Genomic DNA, 23,405 nt, shown 5'->3' on the forward strand with positions numbered 1-23,405 from the left:
AACTATCAATTTAGTTTTTCTTCATTTATGCCCAGCTCCCTGGCATGTTTTTTATATCAGACTGTTAGAGAGGTATCAATTATAAAGAGACACGGATCACATTTAAGGGTGCACCTCCCAGCATGCATGAGAGTGTCTATTATGGGATGTTAAAAAGTGAAGAAGGTGCGCGAGTGTCGCAATAGTCAATCCGCAAAAAGAAACATTTATTTGTTATAAGTAAGAATCAGCAGTGTACCGAGTTAAGATAAGTGTGCGTTGATGACCAGAGGTGGGTTCGTTTGCATTTTCCTTGTATTTTATGTTTTTATATGTTAAGATGTAAAGTCGTTTAAATGTACTGATTACGTTATTGACTTGAATTCTATACTGCCGGTAAGCTAGTGCTTAATTTCAGTAATACTGCCATCTAGTGGACTTTGGGTACTTTATCAATAAGTTTTATGTATTCTTTTTTATTGTAGACCACACACACAAATACAAATACACCTATACCTATTCGAATGCAGGTGTATATCTCCAAATAAATAAGTTCAATTTCAAACTAAGCTGCTGTGTGGAATACTCTGCATCATTTGCCAGTGTCCTGATCGACACTCCGGAGTGAACACTATAAGTCTTGAACATTCGAAAGATAAAGTGGTCCTTTGCTACAAATTTTGGTCCTTCGAGCCGGATTAGTGTGTTTACAACGGAAGAAGGATGTCGGGGTATCAGTCCTACAGTGACCGTCCTCGACGCTTGACCCGTCCACCAGCCTATCTTAAAGAATTTGAAGTTCAGTATCCTGGTCAAGTTCCTTTACCACCTGTGGCCCATACAGCACGCCCATCACCTGATAAGGAAAGGTATCAAGAGTATACCAATAAATACTACATCCCAATGAAGTCAACAAATCACTTTACAGCCTCATCTCCTACCAGTCAGTACAGTTCCTATGGAGGAGAGAATAGATTGCACACTACAGTGGATCGGTGGGATGTACAAGATGTGAAAACAACTTTACTTCAAACAGAAGATGCTGATTTCTTACCACTGAGATACAACTTAGTTATTCACGACCTTGAACTTGAGAATCAACAGTTAAGACAGACTACACAGTCCATGAGAGAGAAGATCAGGCGCTTATGGGAGATGCAGGTAGGCATTCAAGAGCAGTTAAAATTAAATCAACAACTGCCCTCAACCCACAGGCAACTGACCCAAGATCAAGTTCCCCCAGTGCCTGCACCCAGAACTCGTATTAGATCAGCAGAGAAGATTGCCTTTAACTTTGATCGAAATACTCCACCACTACCCGCTCCGAGGCGTAGACAAGTGGCAGATAAACAAGAAAGTGCCTCTCTTGACGACAACCAACCTAGTACGGGCCGAAACTTCATTCATCATAGACCATCAGGAGAGCAGCAAGCTCTTATGGTTCCAGAACCCCCAGGCATTCAATACGTATGTGAAGAATCTTCTATGTATGGATCTGTAAACCATTGCTCTCCACAACCAAGTTTTTTATTGCATACTCCTATTAGACAATATCAAGATCTTCAGAAGTCGGAACCACTAGAACTGACTCAAACCTATTCAGTACCACACGAACAACACTGTTCTTATCCTCCCATGTTGCACTCTGCTCAAACGGAACAACAGCATGGTGTTATTAAGCAAGAAATGACGTATAGAGGTCCAAAACCAACAATTCCACATTTCAGTCATAGGGATCCCAGTGAGTTTGCCTGTCTCAGATTAGCTCTGGTGAACCTACTGCCAGAAGATGCCACCAAGCTCTTTAAATATCAGGTGTTGTTGGATCATCTGAAGCTAGAAGAGGCACATCTAATAGCTGACTCATTTCTGAACCCAGTTACTCCCTATACAGACACAATGGCAGCATTAACAGAAAGATTCGGACAACCTCATCACCTAGCTTTAAGCAAAACAGCCGCAGTTATGGACTCGCCTGATATTCAACCTGGTGATGCAGCAGGATTTGAAAAGTTTGCCCTTCAGATACAAGCCTCAGTGGGCCTACTCCAAACTTTAGGTCCAAAAGGTGATATCGAATTACATTGTGGCTCACATGTCGCTCGTTTACTAACCAAATTACCTTTGGAGTTGCGATCATCCTTTAGAAGACAAATGTGCTACCAACCGGGCACTATTTATACCCTTCTGGATCTAGCAAAATGGCTTAAATTTGAATCTTGGTGCCAAAACTATGAAGGCCAGACCAGAGGCAAAGGACACAAGGATCGAGCGATGCACAGACCAGACAACAGAAGAGATATAGGAGCTAAAACCCGACAGACCACTATCTTTCATGGCACAGAGCAATCTTCAGCGTCACCTACTTTGACATCATCAGCATCCGTGTCACAGTCTACAAGTAAGAAGCCTGAGAAGAGCAAAGTTTTCTGCCCATACTGTGATAGCACTGAGCATTACCTGAGTCAATGCTCTCAATTTCAACAGCTTAATAAGGAGCAGATAATCAACTGGATTAAAACTAAGAGTAGATGCTGGAGGTGTGGACGAGCCCATCAAGCTGCTCAGTGCATACTGAAGAAACCATGTCATCTCTGTAACAGGAAGCATCTTCAAATCCTGCATGAAGTAAACGACAGATCACCAAAGGAAGAAACTTGTTTAGTGAGTTCTACAAGTGAAACTCTTTACCTAGATAAACTTGAAGGCTCCAGCCGTGTCCTCCTTAAAATAATCAAAGTTCGTCTACAACACCAAGATAAAGTTTTAGACACTTATGCTATTCTTGATGATGGATCAGAGAGAACAATCCTGTTATCTGATGCTACCCAGAAACTAGGTCTGAAAGGAGAACCAGAGGATCTAATACTAAGGACTATTAGACAAGATGTGAAGACACTACATGGTGCTTCAGTATCCTTCAGAATAGCTTCAGTTTCACAGCCTAACAAGAATTACCTTATCACAAGAGCCTTTACAGCTGATCAACTGAGTCTGGCAGAACATTCATACCCAATAGCAGACCTACAGCAACGATACAATCACTTAAAGGGTCTTCCACTACAACCTGTTCATAAAGCATGCCCTCTCTTGTTGATTGGAGCTGATCATCCACACTTGATCACCCCTATTGCACCTGTGCGCCTTGGACCACCAGGGGGTCCTGCAGCAGTTAAGACCAGATTAGGGTGGACATTACAAGGTCCAGCGCAACTGCTTAAGGAGAACCTGCAACCACAGCAATGCCTTCATATTACCCTCACCCCTTTAATGTCTGAACTTTTCAGAAATGTTGAAAGACTCTGGCAAACAGTCATCATACCTTACAGAAATGAGAGACTCCTAACAAGGTCTAAACAAGATCAAGAGGCCATAGATCTACTGCATGCGAAAACGATAAAGGTAATGGTAGATGGTGTAAACCGCTATGCCACACCACTGCTACGCAAGAAAGATATGCCTTGTCTACAAGCATACCAAGAAGCTGTTATGCCAAGTTTGCGAAGCATTGAAAGACGTCTGTCAAAGGACTTTACAAAGGCAGCTGCATACAATGAAGAAAATAAAAAACTGGAGGAGGCTGGATATGTTATTAAGTTACCAGCAGAAACAATCACCTCCTCTGAAGAATCTTGGTTTATTCCTCACCATCTGGTTCAGCATAATGGTAAGAACCGGGTTGTATTCAATTGCTCCTTTAAATATCATGGACATAGCCTGAATGAATACCTACTCCCTGGGCCAGCCCTCAGTCCGTCCCAATTAGGAGTGCTCTTACGTTTTAGGGAACATCCTGTAGCAGTGGGTAGCGACATTAAAGGAATGTTTCATCAAATCCACCTTTTACCTGAAGATAAACCTCTTCTCCGTTTTGTATGGCATAATTTGGAAAGTAGCCTTTCCCCCCTTATCTATGAATGGCAAGTACTTCCCTTTGGCACCACCTGTAGTCCTTGTTGTGCAATTTTTGCTCTTCAATGACATGTAATGGACAACACTGAATCAGGGGATGAGATCCGATCCTTAGTTGAAAGGAACTTCTATGTAGACAACTATTTACAGAGTCTACCATCAACCCAGAGGGCAAAGCAACTGATAGACAAACTAAGAGATCTTTTGTCAAATGGTGGATTTGACCTTCGTCAATGGACTAGCAATTTTCCCAAGATACTAGAACATCTGCCACAAGAAGCTCGTTCAATCAGTACAGAACTCTGGTTGTCTCAGGATCGATCAGATTCCACCGAATCCACTTTAGGCTTGAAGTGGCATTGTTCCTCAGACACGTTCAAGTACAAGTCTCATGCAGTGCAGAAGACAACTGTTACTATGCACCACATATACAGAGTACTCGCCAGTCAGTATGATCCTTTGGGGTATATTCTTCCATTCACCACACATGCCAAAGTCCTTGTCCAAAAATTGTGGGATAAACAAAGAGATTGGGATGACCCTATGTTGCCTGAAGATTTATTAAGAGCCTGGAATGAATGGGAAGGAGAACTTCACGCTCTGGATAACATTAGTATCCCAAGATGTTATACACCTGTTGATATGGACTTATTTCCTATTACCAGACAGATTCACATATTCTGTGATGCCTCTGAACAAGCTTATGGGTTCGTGTCTTACCTAAGAACCGAAGATAAAGATGGTAATATTCATCTTACCTTCATTATGGCCAGATCTAGAGTTGCACCAAAGCGTCGACAAACCATACCAAGACTAGAGCTATGTGCTGCATTAAATGGAGCACAGGTAGCTAAACTCTTAGAAAATTAGCTTACTTTAACAATAAACCAAGTGGTTCTGTGGTCTGATTCCACAACTGTGTTATCCTGGCTTCAGTCTGAATCCTGCCGCTTTAAAGTATTTGTGGGAACCAGAATAGCTGAAATCCAAGAATTAACAGATCGCCATTCTTGGAGGTATGTGGACTCCAACAGGAATCCAGCAGATGATATCACACGGGGTCGAACACTAGCTGAATTGTCTGTGCCACACAGATGGAATCAAGGCCCATTATTCCTTTATAAACCTGAGTCAGAATGGCCAGTAAGGCCGAATATTACGGTTCCAGAAGTTGAAGCAGAGCAACGGAAGAGTGTTTTCTGTGGTAGTACGGTGACGTCTCATCTAATTCCTAACCCTAAGGAATACCATACATGGATGGAATTAGTAGAAGCTGTAGTTCAAAGCAGGAGTGACCAAACCATTCCTACCGCTGAAGACTATCGAATATCAGAATTTCTTATCTTTCAAAATTCACAGTTAGACAGTTTTCCTGAGGAATATATGTTGCTGAAGAATGGAAAGCCTGTTCCTGCCACCAGCCGACTTCTTACTTTAGCACCAGAGTTTGACACATCATGTCAGCTTATCCGAGTTGGAGGGCGATTGCGCCGTATTGAAGAGATTGATCAGTCATCAATTCATCCTATTATTTTAGACCCTCACCATCCAGTCACTAAATTAATTATGATGCCAAGATGATATGATAAGAATATGTTGCCAAACTTCATCATCCAGGTCCAGAGAGAGTGTTTGCCAAATTAAGGAGAAATGTCTGGATCCTAAGAGGCAGAGAAGCAGTTCGCAAATTCCAACATACTTGCACCGATTGCTGTAAACAAAAGGCAAAGCCCCTTATCCCTAAAATGGCAGACCTACCCCTAGCAAGATTTAGGCTTCAAAAACCTGCTTTTTTCAGCACTGGCATGGACTGCTTTGGACCATTTCAGGTTAAGATAGGTAGGCATTGTGAGAAGAGATGGACCATTATCTTTAAGTGTCTCACTACCCGATGTGTGCATTTGGATGTTCTCAATAGTATTGACACAGATTCCTTCCTAATGGCACTCCGAAGGTTCATAGCTCGAAAGGGCACACCCTACGAGCTATTGTCTGACCAAGGCACAAATTTCCATGGTGGAGAGAGGGAGTTAAGAGAAACATTTTCCACCCTTAGTTCAGAGCTTCAGAAATTGCTTGCAAAGCAAAAAATCAATTTCCGATTTAACCCACCAGGAGCACCACATTTTGGTGGCGCATGGGAGAGAGAAATTCGGTCCGTGAAGCAGGCCCTTTACACCACAATAGGTTCACAGTCGGTGTCTGAAGAAGTACTTAAAAACGTTCTCATTGAAATAGAAGGAATCTTGAACAGTAAGCCTCTGGGGTATGTGTCATCAAACATTGCCGACTTGGACCCAGTTACACCTAATTTCCTGCTGATGGGGCGGCCTGATAGTTCTCTACCACAGGTTGTCTATCCCGTTAATGAGCTGATGGGGCGGTGGAGATGGAGACAGAGTCAAGTGCTTACTGAACAATTTTGGTCAAGTTTTGTTAAATACTATCTGCCCAGTTTACAGGTCAGACAGAAGTGGCATAAGGAGCCTGAAAACCTACTAGAAGGAATGGCAGTCATGCTTGTTGATCCTCAGCTTCCTTGAGCACTTTGGTTAATAGGCCGAATTGTTAGAACCTTCCCCAGCCCAGATGGTCATGTAAGAGCTCTAGAGGTGAAGGTGAAGGATAGACTCTATGCTAGGCCTGTTGCTCGTCTTATTCCCCTTCCGGACATTCAACATCAGGACTCTGATATTAATAAATCATAAGTTTAATAATATTTTTTGTTTGAAATAAATAGCAAATATGCATAGCATATTTGGGGGCGGCAATGTTAGAGAGGTATCAATTATAAAGAGACACGGATCACATTTAAAGGTGCACCTCCCAGCATGCATGAGAGTGTCTATTATGGGATGTTAAAAAGTGAAGAAGGTGCGCGAGTGTCGCAATAGTTAATCCGCAAAAAGAAACATTTATTTGTTATAAGTAAGAATCAGCAGTGTACCGAGTTAAGATAAGTGTGCGTTGATGACCAGAGGTGGGTTCATTTGCATTTTCCTTGTATTTTATGTTTTTATATGTTAAGATGTAAAGTTGTTTAAATGTACTGATTACGTTATTGATTTGAATTCTATACTGCCGGTAAGCTAGTGCTTAATTTCAGTAATACTGCCATCTAGTGGACTTTGGGTACTTTATCAATAAGTTTTATGTATTCTTTTTTATTGTAGACCACACACACAAATACAAATACACCTATACCTATTCGAATGCAGGTGTATATCTCCAAATAAATAAGTTCAATTTCAAACTAAGCTGCTGTGTGGAATACTCTGCATCATTTGCCAGTGTCCTGATCGACACTCCGGAGTGAACACTATAAGTCCTGAACATACGAAAGATAAAGTGGTCCTTTGCTACACAGACACTCTTTGGGTCTTCCATGGTATAATAGTGCTGGAAGGTTTTTTAATAAACTTTTCAGAAGTGACTATGTCAGCAGTAGCTCTCACTTTAGCATTAAAATATTCCACCTTACTATTTACATTGTAATAACTATTGTACTAAGCATTACAAAAGGAATGGTTGTTTAGAATATTAGCAAACTTTGAAGCTGCAGATGTATCAAAATAGTGTTTTTTAATAATACGCTTCTTATTAATTGTAGTTATCTGTATTTCTACTTAAAATAATATGAAAAAATGGACAGATAAACCAATATCAATGATCTGTCTCACATCAGCTTTTACTAGACCTCCAGACCCTGCCACTGAAAAACAACATTACAACATGATTTTATTACCACCATGCTTCACTAATGAAATAGTATTGCACAGATGGTGAGTGGTGCCTGTGTTCCTCCAGACAGGATACTTAGAATTGAGGCCAAATAGTTCAATCTTCGTCTCATCAGACCAGAGAATCTTGTTTCTAATTATGAACATTTTTTATTTGCCTCTATGAAAACTCCAGGTGGGCTTTCCTGCGTCTTATACAGAGGAGCAACTTCCATTCATGCCACTCCGCTATAAAGTCCAGATCAGTGTAGTGTTGCAGTCATGCTTATCCTTTAGAATGTTTCTCCCATGTCCACACATGTTCTCTAAAAATCAGTCAGTGACCAATGACTTCTTGAGCGCCTCTCTTACCAGGGCTGTTTTTCTCTGATTGCTCAGTTTGGCCAGGTACACAGATTTAGGAAGAGTCATGGTTATTCCGAACATTTCCCATTTTACACTGTAATTACCAAAGCCTACAAAAAAACTCGCAATTCTGGCCCACCTTCCCTTCGCACCTCTCCGTCAGCGGTAAGAGCAAAACGTTTTCCCAGCTGAAGCCTTGATTATCTGGGAGTGAGGTACCTAGAGTTGTATAGGGTAAATAATATATTGTTAGGTACCTCACTCAAATGGATGGATGGGGGTAACACAGAGTTCAGAGTCCAGACAGCCAAGTGGTAGAAACAGTTGCAGAAAATGGCAGAACTGGTTTGGATTCTACATTACATTCTGCCAGACAGAAGTGGAACAAAGAGAAAGGAAAGAGCAGTCTTGCATAATGCCATAGGCTTTGTGGATGCAACGCTTTATAAAGATATCTTTAATGTAGGGCAGAGAGGTCTCAATGATCATGTCTGCTGTGTGTACTATCTGGTGTAGAACCTTATGGTGAGAGACACTGCAGTTTCCAAACCAGACAGTGATTCCATTGGTCAGAACGCTCTCAATGGTGCCCCTGTAGAATGTAGCGAGAAAGGGGGGAGGCTTGATTTCTTCAGCCTCCAATGGAAGTGGAGATGCTGCTGCTCCTTCTTGGCTGTGAAGGTGGTGTTAAGCTGCCAGGTGAACACCAAGGAATTTGGTGCACTTGATCCCTCCTGAAGTCAACAATCATCTCTTCTGCCTTGTCCACATTAACACTAGAATTACCAGAGTCTACGAAAAAACTCGTAGATCCGGCCCACCTTAAAACCATTCGCAGCTCTCTTTTGTCTTCTAAATGTGCCGATTAAGACGAGCCAGCAAGCAGCCAGCTATTCCATCCCCCACCGTCGCAGAGCGTTCACTAAGTTTTCCCAGCTCATGCCTTGTTTGATTATCTGGGAGTGACTGAACTGCTAGAGTTTTAGTGTGGAAATAATAGATCGCTATTTGGAACACACACAGTTCATGTGTGTTCCATTTCTACAGCAATCTGTGTAAACACATTTTTAAAACAGAAACGTTTTTCATATTTTATTAGTAAATGACAAAATGTAGGCATAAACTATATAATGTATGAAGCCTGAAGTCCAAAGATCAAGTAAAAACACTTCCACAAAAGGTTCAAGACTGATACAATAGCTTCCGTGGCGTAGCAGTAAGATTTGCTGACTTGTAATTGAGAGTCCCCGGTTTGATCCCCACTCACTCCTATATTTGCCGTTTTCAGTAGTGAGCTCCTCTTTTTGTTAATATTATACAGTACACACATACATTTGGTTTGCGTCTGTAACACACGGTGTGCATTTATAGGACTTGTAAAAGTTACCGTTTTTTTTTTTACTTTTATTCTCTCTAAATCTCGATCACGATACATACTACCCCCCAACACCAGGGATCTGACGCTGTTATTTTTTATTTGAAACGGAATAACTGGAGATGTGAGTGGTGTTTTGAGACAATGGAACTGGACATTCTCTCATCTGGAGGGATAAAAGCTGACACACAAACGCTGGCGAATCTGCCTTCTTCGTATCTCACTGTCACTTGATTTTTTTATTCGGTTTTATTGAGTGTTCCTGCTCATGCTGAATTAGAGTGCACCTTATGGTGAATGATGTCAAAACAACAAAAAAACACAGACGTAGGTATATATGATATTTGGAATTATTCGTTTTATGACCTGTATAGTACATTTCGGAAAACTTTGTGGCACGGATTCAACATTATTCATATTATTCATATTCATTCGCATAACATCTCGCGTTTTGTAATCAGTGAATGCATATTTTTTTTTCCCGATCTTGCCAGCCCCCGCATGTTGCTGTATGCTGTTTCTTTTGTACTCCAGGACATGCAGAGGATAGAATAGTACAGAGCAGTAAGTTCAGCGTTATATGCAATCATCAGATTCAAATGTTAACTGTTCACACACACGCAAGGATAGTCTTTCCTACATTTACAACGTGTGTATTGCACTAATGCAATATTATTTGAAAACGAACAGCGTCAGATCGGGTGTGGATTTATGTTGGCGCTATTACTGAAAGAAAAAAAGATCAACATATGCGTTGATCCAGCAGAACTGAATAAGCTCACGCGCTCTAGCATCCCCACCCCCGATCTGACTCTAAGAAACAGCGCAAGTACAGACGCAAACCAAGTGTGATCAAGATTTCCCGGTTTGATCTCACTCACTCCTATATTTGCAGTTTTCAACACTGAATAAGCTGACCCGCTCTAACCCCCCCCCCCCCCCCAAAAGAGCAGCTTACTACTGAAAACGGACATAAAATTTATAAATTGGTATGCACTGTAAATCGTTAAGTTTAAAATGTCGATCGCAGTTATTTCTGTTAATTAATTCATGCTTTTTACTTAGAGTCAGAACAGGAGCTTGTTCAGCTTATTCAGCTTCTGATCTGACTCAAACAGCACCAGTATAACTTCACACCCAACCTGACGCTGTTCGTTTTCAAATAATATTGCATTACTTCGACGATGTTTTCTGATTGGTACTATTCGCGTCATAAAATGATTTCTTCACATATATTTGTCTCTTTCTTTTTTAAAATGTGCGTTGTAGCACTCAGCAACTGGCCACCTGCATGTTCTTGCGCACACTGAATAAGACAGTGCTATATCTAATCATCAGATTCAAATGTTAACAGTTAACAGTTATATAGCACGGAATGGAAATCAGCAGTTCTTAGCATTGCACCACGCAAGCTGTCATATCAACCGCCTACTGTAACTTGCTTTCTTTTTTCTTCAGTTATATTCTTGAATAAAAGTGCACTTGTTTTATTATACTTTTACATGGGGTAGGGAAGGATCCTGAACACAACTGAGACAATGAAAAGTGAATTAAAAAAAAAACCAAAGCTAACCTTTGCAAATATCATAAATTACACCGGCTGTTACAGACTGAAATCAAATGTATCTTTTTATTCTAAAATAGTAAAAATAAGAACACTTCACTTCTCATAAGGGAGTCATATAGGATCGAACTCATAACCTTCTGATTGCCAGTCAGCAACTGATACTGTAAATAAGTGTCAATGTCCCACACTAAGGCAGCTTTTTTTGGCGGCGGCTTTTTTTTTTGTACCTTTTGTGAAAGTGTTTCTTTGATATTTGGACTTCAGGCTTCATACATTATATAGTTTATGCCTACATTTTGTCATTTGTTACTAGAGTATAAAAAACGATTCTGTTTTAAAAATGTGTTTACACAGATTACTGCAGAAACGCAACACACATGAAATGCGTGTGTTCCAAATAGCGATTTATTATTTCCATTCTAAAACTCCACTCACTCCCAGATAATCAATCAAGGCATGAGCTGGGAAAAGTTCGTTTACGTTCTAAGTCGGTGGGGGGATGGAATAGCCGGCTGCTGGCAGTATGTCTTTATCAGTACATTTAGATGACAAAAGACGCTGGCAGAGAGGTGAGAACGGTTTTAAGAAGCGATTTAAGGTGGGCCGGATCTACGAGTTTTTTCGTAGGCTCTGGTAATTCTAGTGTTAAGGGACAGATTGTTGCACATGCACCAGTTCATCAATTGTCACATATCTATTCTTTAAGCTGATTTGTCCCCATTGCTGAGTCCCACTACACTTGTGTAGTCATCAAACTTAAAGATGGTGTTGTATGCAGATTTACAGTTGTGAGTCAGCAGAATTAACAAAAGTGGGCTGAATGTGTAACCCAGGGGTGGTTCCAGTGCTCAGTGTGATGGTACTGACATGGACTATCTGGGGTCTCTTCTTCAGGATTACTGTTGCATAGAGAAGGTATATTTTTTGTTCCAGCATCTTTGTTTGGATTTACATTAAAACAAAGTTCTTTTCACACCAGCATTTCTGCAAACAGTGTCTCCAGTATCATCCCAGTACCACATCCATATGAGCAAAGTGTGTTGTGTCTCACAAAGGCTGAAATCTCTCATTTTTTTGCCCACTGCTAATGAAAGTATCATTGTGGCATTTCATGTTTCCTGCATCAGCAGTGCATGCCTCACAAGTCCATCATGATTCAGTTTTATACTTTTATCTGTTTTATGATGAGCACAAAGCATCTGGCTAGCACAACTGGCTAAACTGACAACTTCAGCCAATTTTCAAACAATTCATAAATGAGGCATGTATTTTTTCAGCACTGGGAATCACACATGAATATGAGAATTGTTATTGTTACTTACACTTTATTCATTATAAAATTATGCATAACCAAATCATTAAAAAAAAATGCTAAAAATAATAAGCACACAAAAACTATTTTTTTGCTTTGAACACTCTTATTTTATATACTTGAATTACATAAACGTCAGTGTATTAAACCACTTTGCTTGATCAGTAGCTGTGAAAAGTAAAATTTATTATATTTAATTAAGTCAATTAAATACATTCTTACATAGCACTCTTCCCAGCAGACAGGCTTAGCATTAATAGATTTCTAATTATAACACACTTTGAGTAAAATACTACTCATTACTAGCACATTCATAGATATGAGCTGTGACCACTCAAAATGTAAACTAGAAAAACCTTTAAAAGTCTTTATAATAATATAAACACTATGTGGCACGTATCCTAGTTAGGATGGCTGGTGTTCCTTTACCCAGTCAGAGGGCCAAAAAACTATTTTCTGTGGTCATTTGTTCCTCCAATTTATTGGGTGGAAGCATCCCTATTGTTGAGATCCTATTTGGACACTTGCAGGGTTATGAGGAGTCATAGTCCCAAATTGCACTCCAGGCGGGGTCCTTGGATGCTGCTGGAGGCTACCAGGCAGAAGATACTCTCTCCTGTAGAGATTCTGCCTGATCTGGTAGTGTATCCTCAATATAGTATGGTTGTACTGGAAGTACTCATGGTTCTGTTTTGAGAAGCAGCTCCACTGCCTCAGCCAGGCAAGTGGGGAGCAGTTGGGGATATTACTTGTGTGGAATAGAAGAGTAGGGAGGAGGGACAAAGGAGAAAGACTGATTATGAAGGGTATAGCATGTCTAAAATGTTATTTGTACAGAAATAAAGGTCATTAATCTTATTAGAGACTTGCTTATTGTAGTTGTGTTTCTGGGACTGGGGTCTGAGACTCCCCTATCGTCCACTATATGTGAATACAGAATTCTTAAGAACTATTGTATTAAATGTTACAAAAAGGTTTACAATATTAAAAAGCTTAAATTAAAAACTATAAAATTACTTGTTTACTTTCAGTGAACTTAATTACAAAGGAAATGCTACAGATATCCTCACTATTTTGTATAACATTGTCTTTAGTTTTTTAACTTTTAGATCAATCCATTGTTCTAATTATGGAAAAGTGAAAATATTAACATACTCGGGGCTTAAACCTGCTTGACATTTGGACACACTGCTCCCCACAGCAGAGTACAAGCACTCTGAAGGTGTGGAGGTAGCAGAAGGGCAAAGAAACAACTTGGCCATGGTGGCTCAGAATAGAAATGATGAGAATTTTTAGTCACCTGCAATTCAACAGAGGTGCCACCATTGAAGAAGTGCTGTAGCCATATATTTTAATTCATTACTGAATATTTTTTCTTAATGATTTCAGTAACAAAGATGTTTTTTTCCATACACTTTTTAATAATAAAAAACTATGATTCAGTGCTTTACATTTCAGCTTTTGTATGAAGAGAGTAAGCTAAGCTGCATTTGGTAGATTTTATACTTGCCTAGTATTCAAGCAAACATTGAATCGCTTTAATTTTTCATGCAAGAAAAACATTAAAAAAAATCTGAATGAACCACAAACCAGTCTTAACATACTGTAAATACAACATGAATACAAAAACCACTGGACTCAAAGTTGTTTAAAAATATGTTAGCTTAATTTACTGCAGTCTAATTCTCACAATGCAAAAGAACCCAAGGAAAGGACTCAATCCATTTAAAATAAAAAACTATACCACTGTGACATAATTCATCCAAAGACCTTAACCCCAGATTCATAGCTACTAACCTAATATCAGCTGTACATGTTATTACAAAGTAAGTAATACTGTTTTGTATCAGTTTTATTGAAGACAGTAAGTGACATTTCACCTTCTCTTTCTATTGTGTTTGCGTGAATTTCTGATTGTATTTTTGGGAGAAATCCAAGGTTGATATTGATTTGTTACCTGGTCTGCAAAAAAAAAAAAAAAACAATTAAAGATAAGATGTTTTCAAGTGAAAATAAAGAGCAGACTAAACACCATCCCTTTTGTTGACCTCATGGCAAAATGAATTCAGTGGAACTTGCTTATCACTATCCAAAATAACCTCAATGGACAATTTTTGTAAGTAAATGCTATGCTGCACTGCAAGCACCTTATTTCATGAAATTTCCAGAGTGCAAATACTGTACATGTATTGTTTGAAAGTATTTATTTGTTCAGTTGTATGACTGTAAAGCCTGCTTATTGTTAATTGGTTTATGTGAATGTGAATTTCCCATTGGGATTAATAAAGTATCTATCTATCTATCTATCTATCTATCTATCTATCTATCTATCTATCTATCTATCTATCTATCTATCTATCTATCTATCTATCTATCTATCTATCTATCTATCTATCTATCTATCTATCTATATGTTTGTCATTAGCAAGGCTACAAGGTTGTGTCAGAGAAGGCCATTCAGTGTTTCTTTAACTTAATGTATATATACTCAAGGCGGACACTAGGAAAGTTTGACAGTACAGCCCAGAAAGTATAGGAGAAAGAAAAGAGGTGTTAAAAAAGGCAACTAAATTAACAAATATTTAAAAATCTGTCGATGGTAATGCAGTAGCAAGACCATTGTTCTTCTCACAGTCTCAAACGTATGTTGAAATTGAGACAGTTAGTGTTACTGCTAGTTATAACTTTAACATAAGAGCATCATCTCCGCCATAGTCTGAACCTGAGATGTGCTTAACAGCTAAACCAGAGGGCACAAAATTGACATTCCCCACTATAGTAGATCCTTATAGTACTGATCCTGTTCAGTGGGGAAAGACTGATGATTCAGTCCATGCTTACCATACTAAGAAAGGACCAGAAGCCTGTCAAAATCAGGATGCTGATATTTAAAGCTTCTGAATACTCATACACACAGAAACAACAAACATTTTATTTTCCAAATTTCACTTCAAATGCAAGCTTGCACATGCTAAGCACATCTCAAGTCAATGGCATTTGTATTTCTATCCACCAGATCTGTGTTTTGGTTTGTGTACCACATCTTCAGCCATAGTAACTCTCAGTTCTGCTTTTAAACTAGTTTTGTGACTGGAAATATGCCACAGTGCATAGAGAGCATGAAAATAGTGAAAACCATAGAAATGCAATATTGACTTACATTACACTAGCATCCAGCAGCAAAAGAATAGACACAGACCTGGAAAAACAGTTGGAGTCAGAGTGTGTGTACTGGACTGAAGTTTTGAGAAGAGTGTCTGCTGTTTTTAAGATTTTGGCAGAATGGAAATTAGCTGTTTGAGACTCGAATGATATTTTTGGCAGGACTGATAATGATAATTAAATGGGCATTCTAGAATTAATAAGTGAGTCTGATCCATTTTTCAAGTATCACATAGAGTGACATATGTGAAGAATTTATTGAATTGATGGGACACCACATTCTGTCTGAGTTTCCCAGTGAAGTCGAAATAGCCAAATATTTTTCATTTAGTGTTGATTCAAATTCAGATGTTTCACATTCCTAAGATTTGTGTCCATTTCGAGCCACACAGAGGAATCTTTATGTGAGTCTGTGCTCCAGGTTTTAGAACAGATAAGCATTGACATTACCAACTGCAGGGGACAGTGCTATGACATCTCTGCTAATATGTCTGGAGTATATAAATGCTTTTCAAGCCCGCATCAAGAGATCAGTTCACTAGTTTAGTGGATTTCATGTGTTGCACACACATTGAATCTAATTTGTGTGAAGAGTGTCAGCTTTTTTGCTGAAACAAGAAATAGTTTCCAGCTTGTTCAAAATGTATTGAACTCTTGCTTCAGGTCAGCCATTAGGTGAAAGGTGGTGTTCTGCAGGACAGTAGCCCAAAAGCAAACAAAGCATTGAAACTTTGATGTCCCTCTGTAATACCAGATAGGCTTCACACACAAATGTCACCCAGGAATTGAGTATAAATTATGCCAACATTCAAGAATCATTGATGAGCATTGCAAATAACATTAATCACAATGTGGCAATAAGAAATTAAGCAAGCTCACTATAAAAAAAATAGACAAACTTGAGATTGGTCTTCTGTGCAAAATGTGGCATAGCATTCTCTGATGATTTAAAAAGGCAAGTGGTTTCACTGCTGTGACCTGTGTAATGCTGTGGATTTAGTGAGATCACTACTGAATTACAAAGGAAATTTTCAAGCTCAATTTGATACATTTGAGGCCCAAGTAAAAAGTTTTAAGTTTACAACGATGAAGAAAACACAAAACATGTCTTGGTTAATCTATAACTCCTGAGGTTGTATTGTCTGGTAGATGTTTATTTGGTTGTTGTGAATAGACTGCCTACAGAAGATGATTGCATTTATGAAATTGTACAATAAACTCAGTAACACATTTGAAATCCAAAACCATATTTCTGCCCTGTCTGTATAAGAACTGCTCAACAGAGCCTCTGATCTCCCAAACAAATATTCAGTTGACCTGGAGCTGGACTTTGTGGAAGAGATTGTCCAGATTGGTTAATTCATATGCCATCTAAAGACTAAGTTGTCAGAAAGGGTGGGGAAAAGTTGACCTCAGATCTGAATCTCATTGAAAGGTAAAAGTAGCACTTTGAGGAGCTCCTAAAGTCAATGAACATGCCCCCCTCAGATGATGTAATATCAGAAGCACTATAGTTGGGGATGGATAGATCTCGGTGGCTGAGGTTTCTGCTGTGATTAAAAGTTCCATAGCAGCAAGGTTGCTGGGGTTGATGGGACCTGACCAGACATGCTGAAGTCATTGTATATTGTGGGGGTGTTTTCACTATTGTGCCTCTTTAATGTTGGAAAATATAGTGCATAATGACACACATCTTTGCCTCCCTGGAAATATTATGCCAAAGGTAATGGAATAGAGACTCCATTAATTAATTTAATCTTAGGTTCAGGAAGAGTGACTGGAATTCCATCCTGACTTGAACAGTGGACAAAGTCTTTGCCCTTGCATAGACAGTTGAGGGATCATTGGAGTTTTCAATTCTGTTTACATGTTCTAAATTAGGTTGTAAGAAGATTATTACCGTGTACACCATGGCATTTTGTGGAAGGTGCTTCTGGAATATAAGGTTCCAGGAAATGAAAGTTTGAATACTTAATATTAGGTTGAGACTATTCAATGTGGGTGTTTTCATTCCATCAATGGATCCTTAGTTTTCTCCTTTGCTGTTTATGATTTTCTTACTCAGAATATTAAAATGTACCTGAGGCTTGGCAGGTATCCAGTTTGGTTGCAACTATATTGACTACTGTTGATACTGTACTTTTGGCTTCATCATACTGCAATCCCTTGTGCACAGCAAAATGGTTAGTAGCAAAATGTTACATAAGTAGAATGAGGATTATCACTTCTGATCTAAGGTCAATGTCCCTATTCTGGAAAGAGTGGTATGTTCACTGCAGTTAAGGGCTTAGATTGTTCCTTAAGTAGAGGAGTTCAAATTGGGATCTCGTCCATGAGTTAGAGTGTAGGTAATCATGAAATTGACCAATAAATTGGTTCAGTAAGAGCAGTTTTACAAATGTTTTACTGGAATGTGGTGGTGAAGCAGGTTCTCAGTCAGTGAATGATGTTGTAAATTTACCTGTGAGTCTGCAAGGCTATGGTCTTAAGATGTGAGTAGTAACTTAAAGAAAAAGATCACAAGTAGCTGAGATAAGGTTCCTTTGCAGTGAAGATGGGATCACTCTCCTTAAGATGATAAGGAGCTTAGCTATACATAAAGACGTTGACGTTGAACTGCTGCTTCTTCAGTTGAGGTGGGTTGGCATGTACTCAGAATACCTCCTAGGCATCTCCCATTGGATGTATCCAAGGCACAGTCCAATGAGAGAGAAGTGATGGACAGAGCCAAGACACAGTGAAAGGACTAGAGTAACCTGGCTTCAATTTTCATTACTGCAACCATTTCACACACCAGAGCGCTCAGTGGGAGTGTAGTAGGTTTGAATAGCTAAGCTTGAGACACATCAGTCTCAGACTACATTAGGTGTTATGTGGGCCAACATTCATTAAATAATATTAAAATACCACATCTGGCACAGATTAACTAGTAAACATTAGAAATTTTACTTTCAACTTTTGAAAATACAGTGGTTACCATACATCTAAAGTAAAACACAGGAATAACCATCATTAAAAATTACAGAAAAGGTCAGCATAAAATGGAGAAAACATGATAGACCATGTCTTGAGAAATAAAATTTCTGTTAATGACAAAACTGGTCAAGGAGTCCAAAGATATACAATATATGATGCATTTATTATGAGTTAGGCTCAGAAGCAGGGAAGAAGAAAGGGAGAACATAAATGTTAGTATTTTGGCACCACCCTATCATTCTTAAAGGGTTTGCGTAACTTTCAAGTAGTGTACTTCTCTCATCTCCAGTCTCTCATAGTCTTGGCATCTCTTCATCCTGGTAGTGAAATCTTGTCTCATTTCATCTTCTAAATAATTCTATGGTTTGAGGAATTTCAAAACTCATTGGAATCATTTCCAGGCTCACTGACTGCTCTCCAAGCCTCCATAACTCTTAAAATGGCAGGGGCCTCATTTGTAAAACTTTGTGTGGATCTGAGTATGAACATAGGCACACGCCAATACAACAGGAAAAATAAGATTAATAAAATCTAGCGTATGCACATTTCTATGCAACTTACCCTTTATAAATCACAACCCCCTTGTTTCTATGTAACTTACCCTTTATAAATCACAACCATCTTGTAAATGTGCATTCGTGAATGCACCTCAATGGTAATCAAGTTCATACATATGCTATCACAATATTGCCGACATTCATGGTAGAGCAGCCTTCCTTCCTAAATGTTGAGACCCCACCACCTGCATTCAGGAGCATCTGTCTGCACTCTGCAACTGAACATGCGAGATCATTTGTGGCATTATAGCGCTTCTCCTCTGTGTTCTGGATGTCCAGGAAAGGTTTATGGTATGAGCATCTGAGTCAGTAGCCGCTATTACCAGGCGCTTGTAGTGATAGCTGATATGATGAAAAGTATACAACATATGAAAAACTGAGGTGTACCAAAGCTACTTTGCGCTTTAAAATAAATGAATCATGGGTTGACCAAGGTCACAGAGACATCTTGGTATCACATATGACATATGTGTTAATGGAATGTACGGAAACAGCTTATAGTGAACAAAAAACCTTATTCCAATATGAGTGCACTAAAGTGATCCAATTATGTTAGGAAAACCGAACAGTGCTGCAAATTGCCTTTTTATGTTGGCAAAAATATGTAATGTATAATGGATTTATACCAATACCATATGATAACTGTATATAGTGTCTCCTTAGTCAGCTAATTGCTTTTAGTGCAGCAGGTATGACTGAGTGAAGCTTGGCTGAGATATTCCTGATCTGTTGGTCACTTCTGTGAGAACTGACAATAGGTAGCCAATATAAACTGACAATAAAACAAAAAAGTTCTTCAGTGAAAATGTGCAGCATTGTTCATCTTAAAAGGGAACTGAAACAGAGTCTGTACATCATGTAAATATGTCTGTCACATTAACACACATTACTGCATAATAATGGCTTGTCAATATAAATTATTATAATATTCATATAACCAAGCAATTATTATTATATATTATAATACTATCATAAAATTATAAAAATGCATGTGAGTTGTCTTTTAGCCGGTTTGGATGCATTTCCTGTTTTATCAATGGTGTCATTCCCAGTTTCCCCAAAAAATTGCATAGGCATTGATCAGAGTTGTCATAAATATACACACATTTCCCTATCAAGTTTTTTTTTTTTTGTAAATCCCAACGTTTGTGTGGGAAGTTGCCTTTCCACATTTATATATATATGATATGATATGATTTATAAATGAGACCCCAGGTACATCAGGAATCTTCTGCTACACTTAAAAGAGAGATATAGTCCCACTCCTACCTCATGAATATCAAGTGCTACCACACATTGAGCTGAAGGGCAATAACTGTTAGTCCCCATAGACTTCACCTTGAAAAGGCAGTCATTGTCCTGTTCCTTCTGACTGCCAATGTGCCACTGCTGTCTAGAAGCAACAACATATTCAACTTGCCTGCCAACCCTTACTGTCTCTACATAGAAGGCAAGGTTTGCCTGACATCTGTTGTACCACTTACCCTTCAGTGTCCTGGGATAATATTATCAGTTGCCTCTCCACCTGCACTTCTCTTTTTTGTTTCCCGGTACACTGTGTTTTATGCTCAGTACATACAATATGCTTTCCACCCTCAAGTGGTCATTAATCATACCAGTGAGCATTTTCCTAACTCCATCACTGCCATGGACCTTGGACTTGTAAGACTGCAATAAGTAGAAAATGTAAATAAAAAGCCCACTTTCAATAGGGCCTAGAGCTGTGTTTCCCAAACTCGGTCCTGTGAACCCCTGTGGCTGTAGGTTTTTGTTCCAACCAGCTTCTGTTTTTAATTGAACTCCTAGGCTAATTAAGTGAACTGATTTTTCCCAAGTTCTGTGTTTAGGGAACAATATAGAAATTAGAAAACTAAGTTTGCTAAAAAAAATTAAAAAAATTAAAATGTACCAAGCAGTTATATAGGAATAATGTATTTTTTTCTTTTTAACAGTATTTTCATCTTGATTTTCATTCTACTTTTCTAGGTCTTCTAATTGTTTAATTAATCCATTATTTACTCATTCATGGGTCGGTTGCTAAAGTACTTGCAGCCTTTGATTATTTAGTGTTGTTTGCCTGCGTGTCTGCTCTGCTTGTTTTAAATTGTCATTATTAAGATACAACAAAGGGGGAAAAACTGCACAGAGAAAGGGCAAAGTATAATGAAATCAACAAAAGAGAGTTAAGCATTTAAATCTATAGCAAAAGCAGAAATATTTCAAAATGTCTTATAAATGTAAAAAACATGCTGCTGTGCTTTTCTGAATGTCGAATAAAAGAAAAAAAAAATACCAGCTAATTAACCTGCTATCAGGTGCTGTCACTGATTAGAAATCCGGTTGGAGCAAAAACCTGCAGCCACAGGGGGTCACCAGGACTGAGTTTGGGAAACACTGGCTTAGAATGTTTCAAAGTATTTAATTTCATAACCTAATAGATTCAATGAAAAAATGAATTAATATTTATTTATAGAGGAAAATGGGAGATTAATTAAAAAATAAATGAGAAATTAAAAAATAGACTGGCTTCTATGAATTTTTTAACTAATAATTCTGTCTGCTGACTAAAGTGATACTAGTAAAATGTGAAAAATCCATCCATCCATTTTCCAACCCGCTGAATCCGAACACAGGGTCACGGGGGTCTGCTGGAGCCAATCCCAGCCAACACAGGGCAGGAACCAATCCCGGGCAGGGTGCCAACCCACCGCAGGACACACACAAACACACCCACACACCAAGCACACACTAGGGCCAATTTAGAATCGCCAATCCACCTAACCTGCATGTCTTTGGACTGTGGGAGGAAACCGGAGCGCTCAGAGGAAACCCACGCAGACACAGGGAGAACATGCAAACTCCACGCAGGGAGGACCCAGGAAGCGAACCCAGGTCCCCAGGTCTCCCAACTGCGAGGCAGCAGCACTACCCACTGCGCTACCGTGCTGCCCTATGTGAAAATCAAAGTGCATTAATAATGCACATCTACATTTTGTTTTATTCAAATGAGAGTCACAGTAATGCAGTCCTAAACAATTATAAAGTAATACTTTGATTAAACTAAAAATATTTGCATCACCTTTAGTGTTTGTAAACACATTACGCACACGACTCCCCAACGTTATCTGTATGTATTGGAAAGAGAATGTTTAAGAATTAAAAGGATGGCTTTTCTGTACATTTGTACATTATAAAATGGGGAATCTGACAAAGTTTTTTGCAGAAGGGTAAATCTAATTGTTCCGATAGACACAATAGCCTGGAAGAGGTGATTTCAATGGCTTAAACCTGGATACTTGACTAAAATAAAAAGAAACCTCTAACTCAACAAATGATAAGTTATGATGCCAAATATACTTTCAGAAAGCAACATATCAATGCCAATTTCCTACTGGGTTCATAGAGGAGATCCTACAGATTGTTTTGGTTAAGAACAGACATCTACAATTCATTATCTTCCAAAATGTCAAATAAATGTTTTATCTTTGAATGGTCAGCCAGGAAAATATTGTATGAATGCAGGGTAATTCGGTCACACACCATATGCTTAGTGTTTTATAATTAGACATATATTGCCTATGTCTTTAATGCAAAACATTTCAATGCACAGAAAATGAATATACAATAACATTATATGGCATAATTACTGAATAAGATCATTTATATTTTATATAATATATATATATATATATTTTTTTTTTACTTTTTAGATTTTGCTCTCAGGTCTGGAGATTAAAAACAACAAACTGTCTGTCAAAGATGAGGAGCTGGCTTCTCTAAAGAAAACAGAAAAACTTAAAGCCATTTTTGAAGAAGTGCTTCCAAGAAATCTTCAGGATGTTCAACAGTTGACTTCTGGCCTTTCATATCTCAATGGGACTTTAAACAAAGATGATTTTGAAAGACTTATTCTAACACTAGTCTACACAGTGTACCAGGTAGTTCACGTCAAAGACCACTGGAAAGATGCTTGGGCAGAAGCATTTGTAGAACTGTACAACGCAATAAAACAAGACATCATGCTTTAAAAATGAGAAATGCTGTATTTGCACATTTACACTAAGAAAGTATGCTAAACGTTTCTTATATTACCCAAATTTAAGCATTTTCTGAAGCTAATTAACCATTTATAGACTTGTAGGCAAAGGAAGGCTTTCCATCAGTTACTATGCAGGGACCAAAACTGGGTGACATGCCATAAACTGTATTAGCCATAAGGTAAAATTTGATGTGAAAACAAGTCAAAGGCCTACTGTCATATATGCTGGATCATATATGTTGGATGTATGTTATCCTGAATTCATGTTAATTTAGCTTATTAACACTTTACTACAACTGTAATTACATAAAATGTTACAATTTACGTTATTATGGTGCTGCAAAGCACTAACAATCATGACAGTAACAATCAATGCCTGTGGCTTCCCACTATCTGCAAGGCCTTTGCAATCTGAATTAATCTGGGGCCCACTCTTCTATC

General features: G+C 38.6%; 1 protein-coding gene across 1 annotated transcript in view; it reads left to right on the top strand.

Annotated features, from left to right (window-relative positions):
* Window positions 1-23,097, top strand: part of LOC114642687 (protein FAM180A) — a 115,988-nt gene extending 92,891 nt beyond the window's left edge. Inside the window, exon 3 of the mRNA XM_028791531.2 lies at window positions 22,636-23,097. Within this exon, the coding sequence (XP_028647364.1) occupies window positions 22,636-22,953 (318 nt within the window). The 3' untranslated portion in view covers window positions 22,954-23,097. The remainder of the gene's footprint in view (window positions 1-22,635) is intronic.
* The last annotated feature ends 308 nt before the right edge of the window (window positions 23,098-23,405 follow it).

This window comes from Erpetoichthys calabaricus, chromosome 1 (genome assembly GCF_900747795.2).
Source record: "Erpetoichthys calabaricus chromosome 1, fErpCal1.3, whole genome shotgun sequence".
In the NCBI taxonomy this organism is placed as follows: Eukaryota; Metazoa; Chordata; class Cladistia; order Polypteriformes; family Polypteridae; genus Erpetoichthys; species Erpetoichthys calabaricus.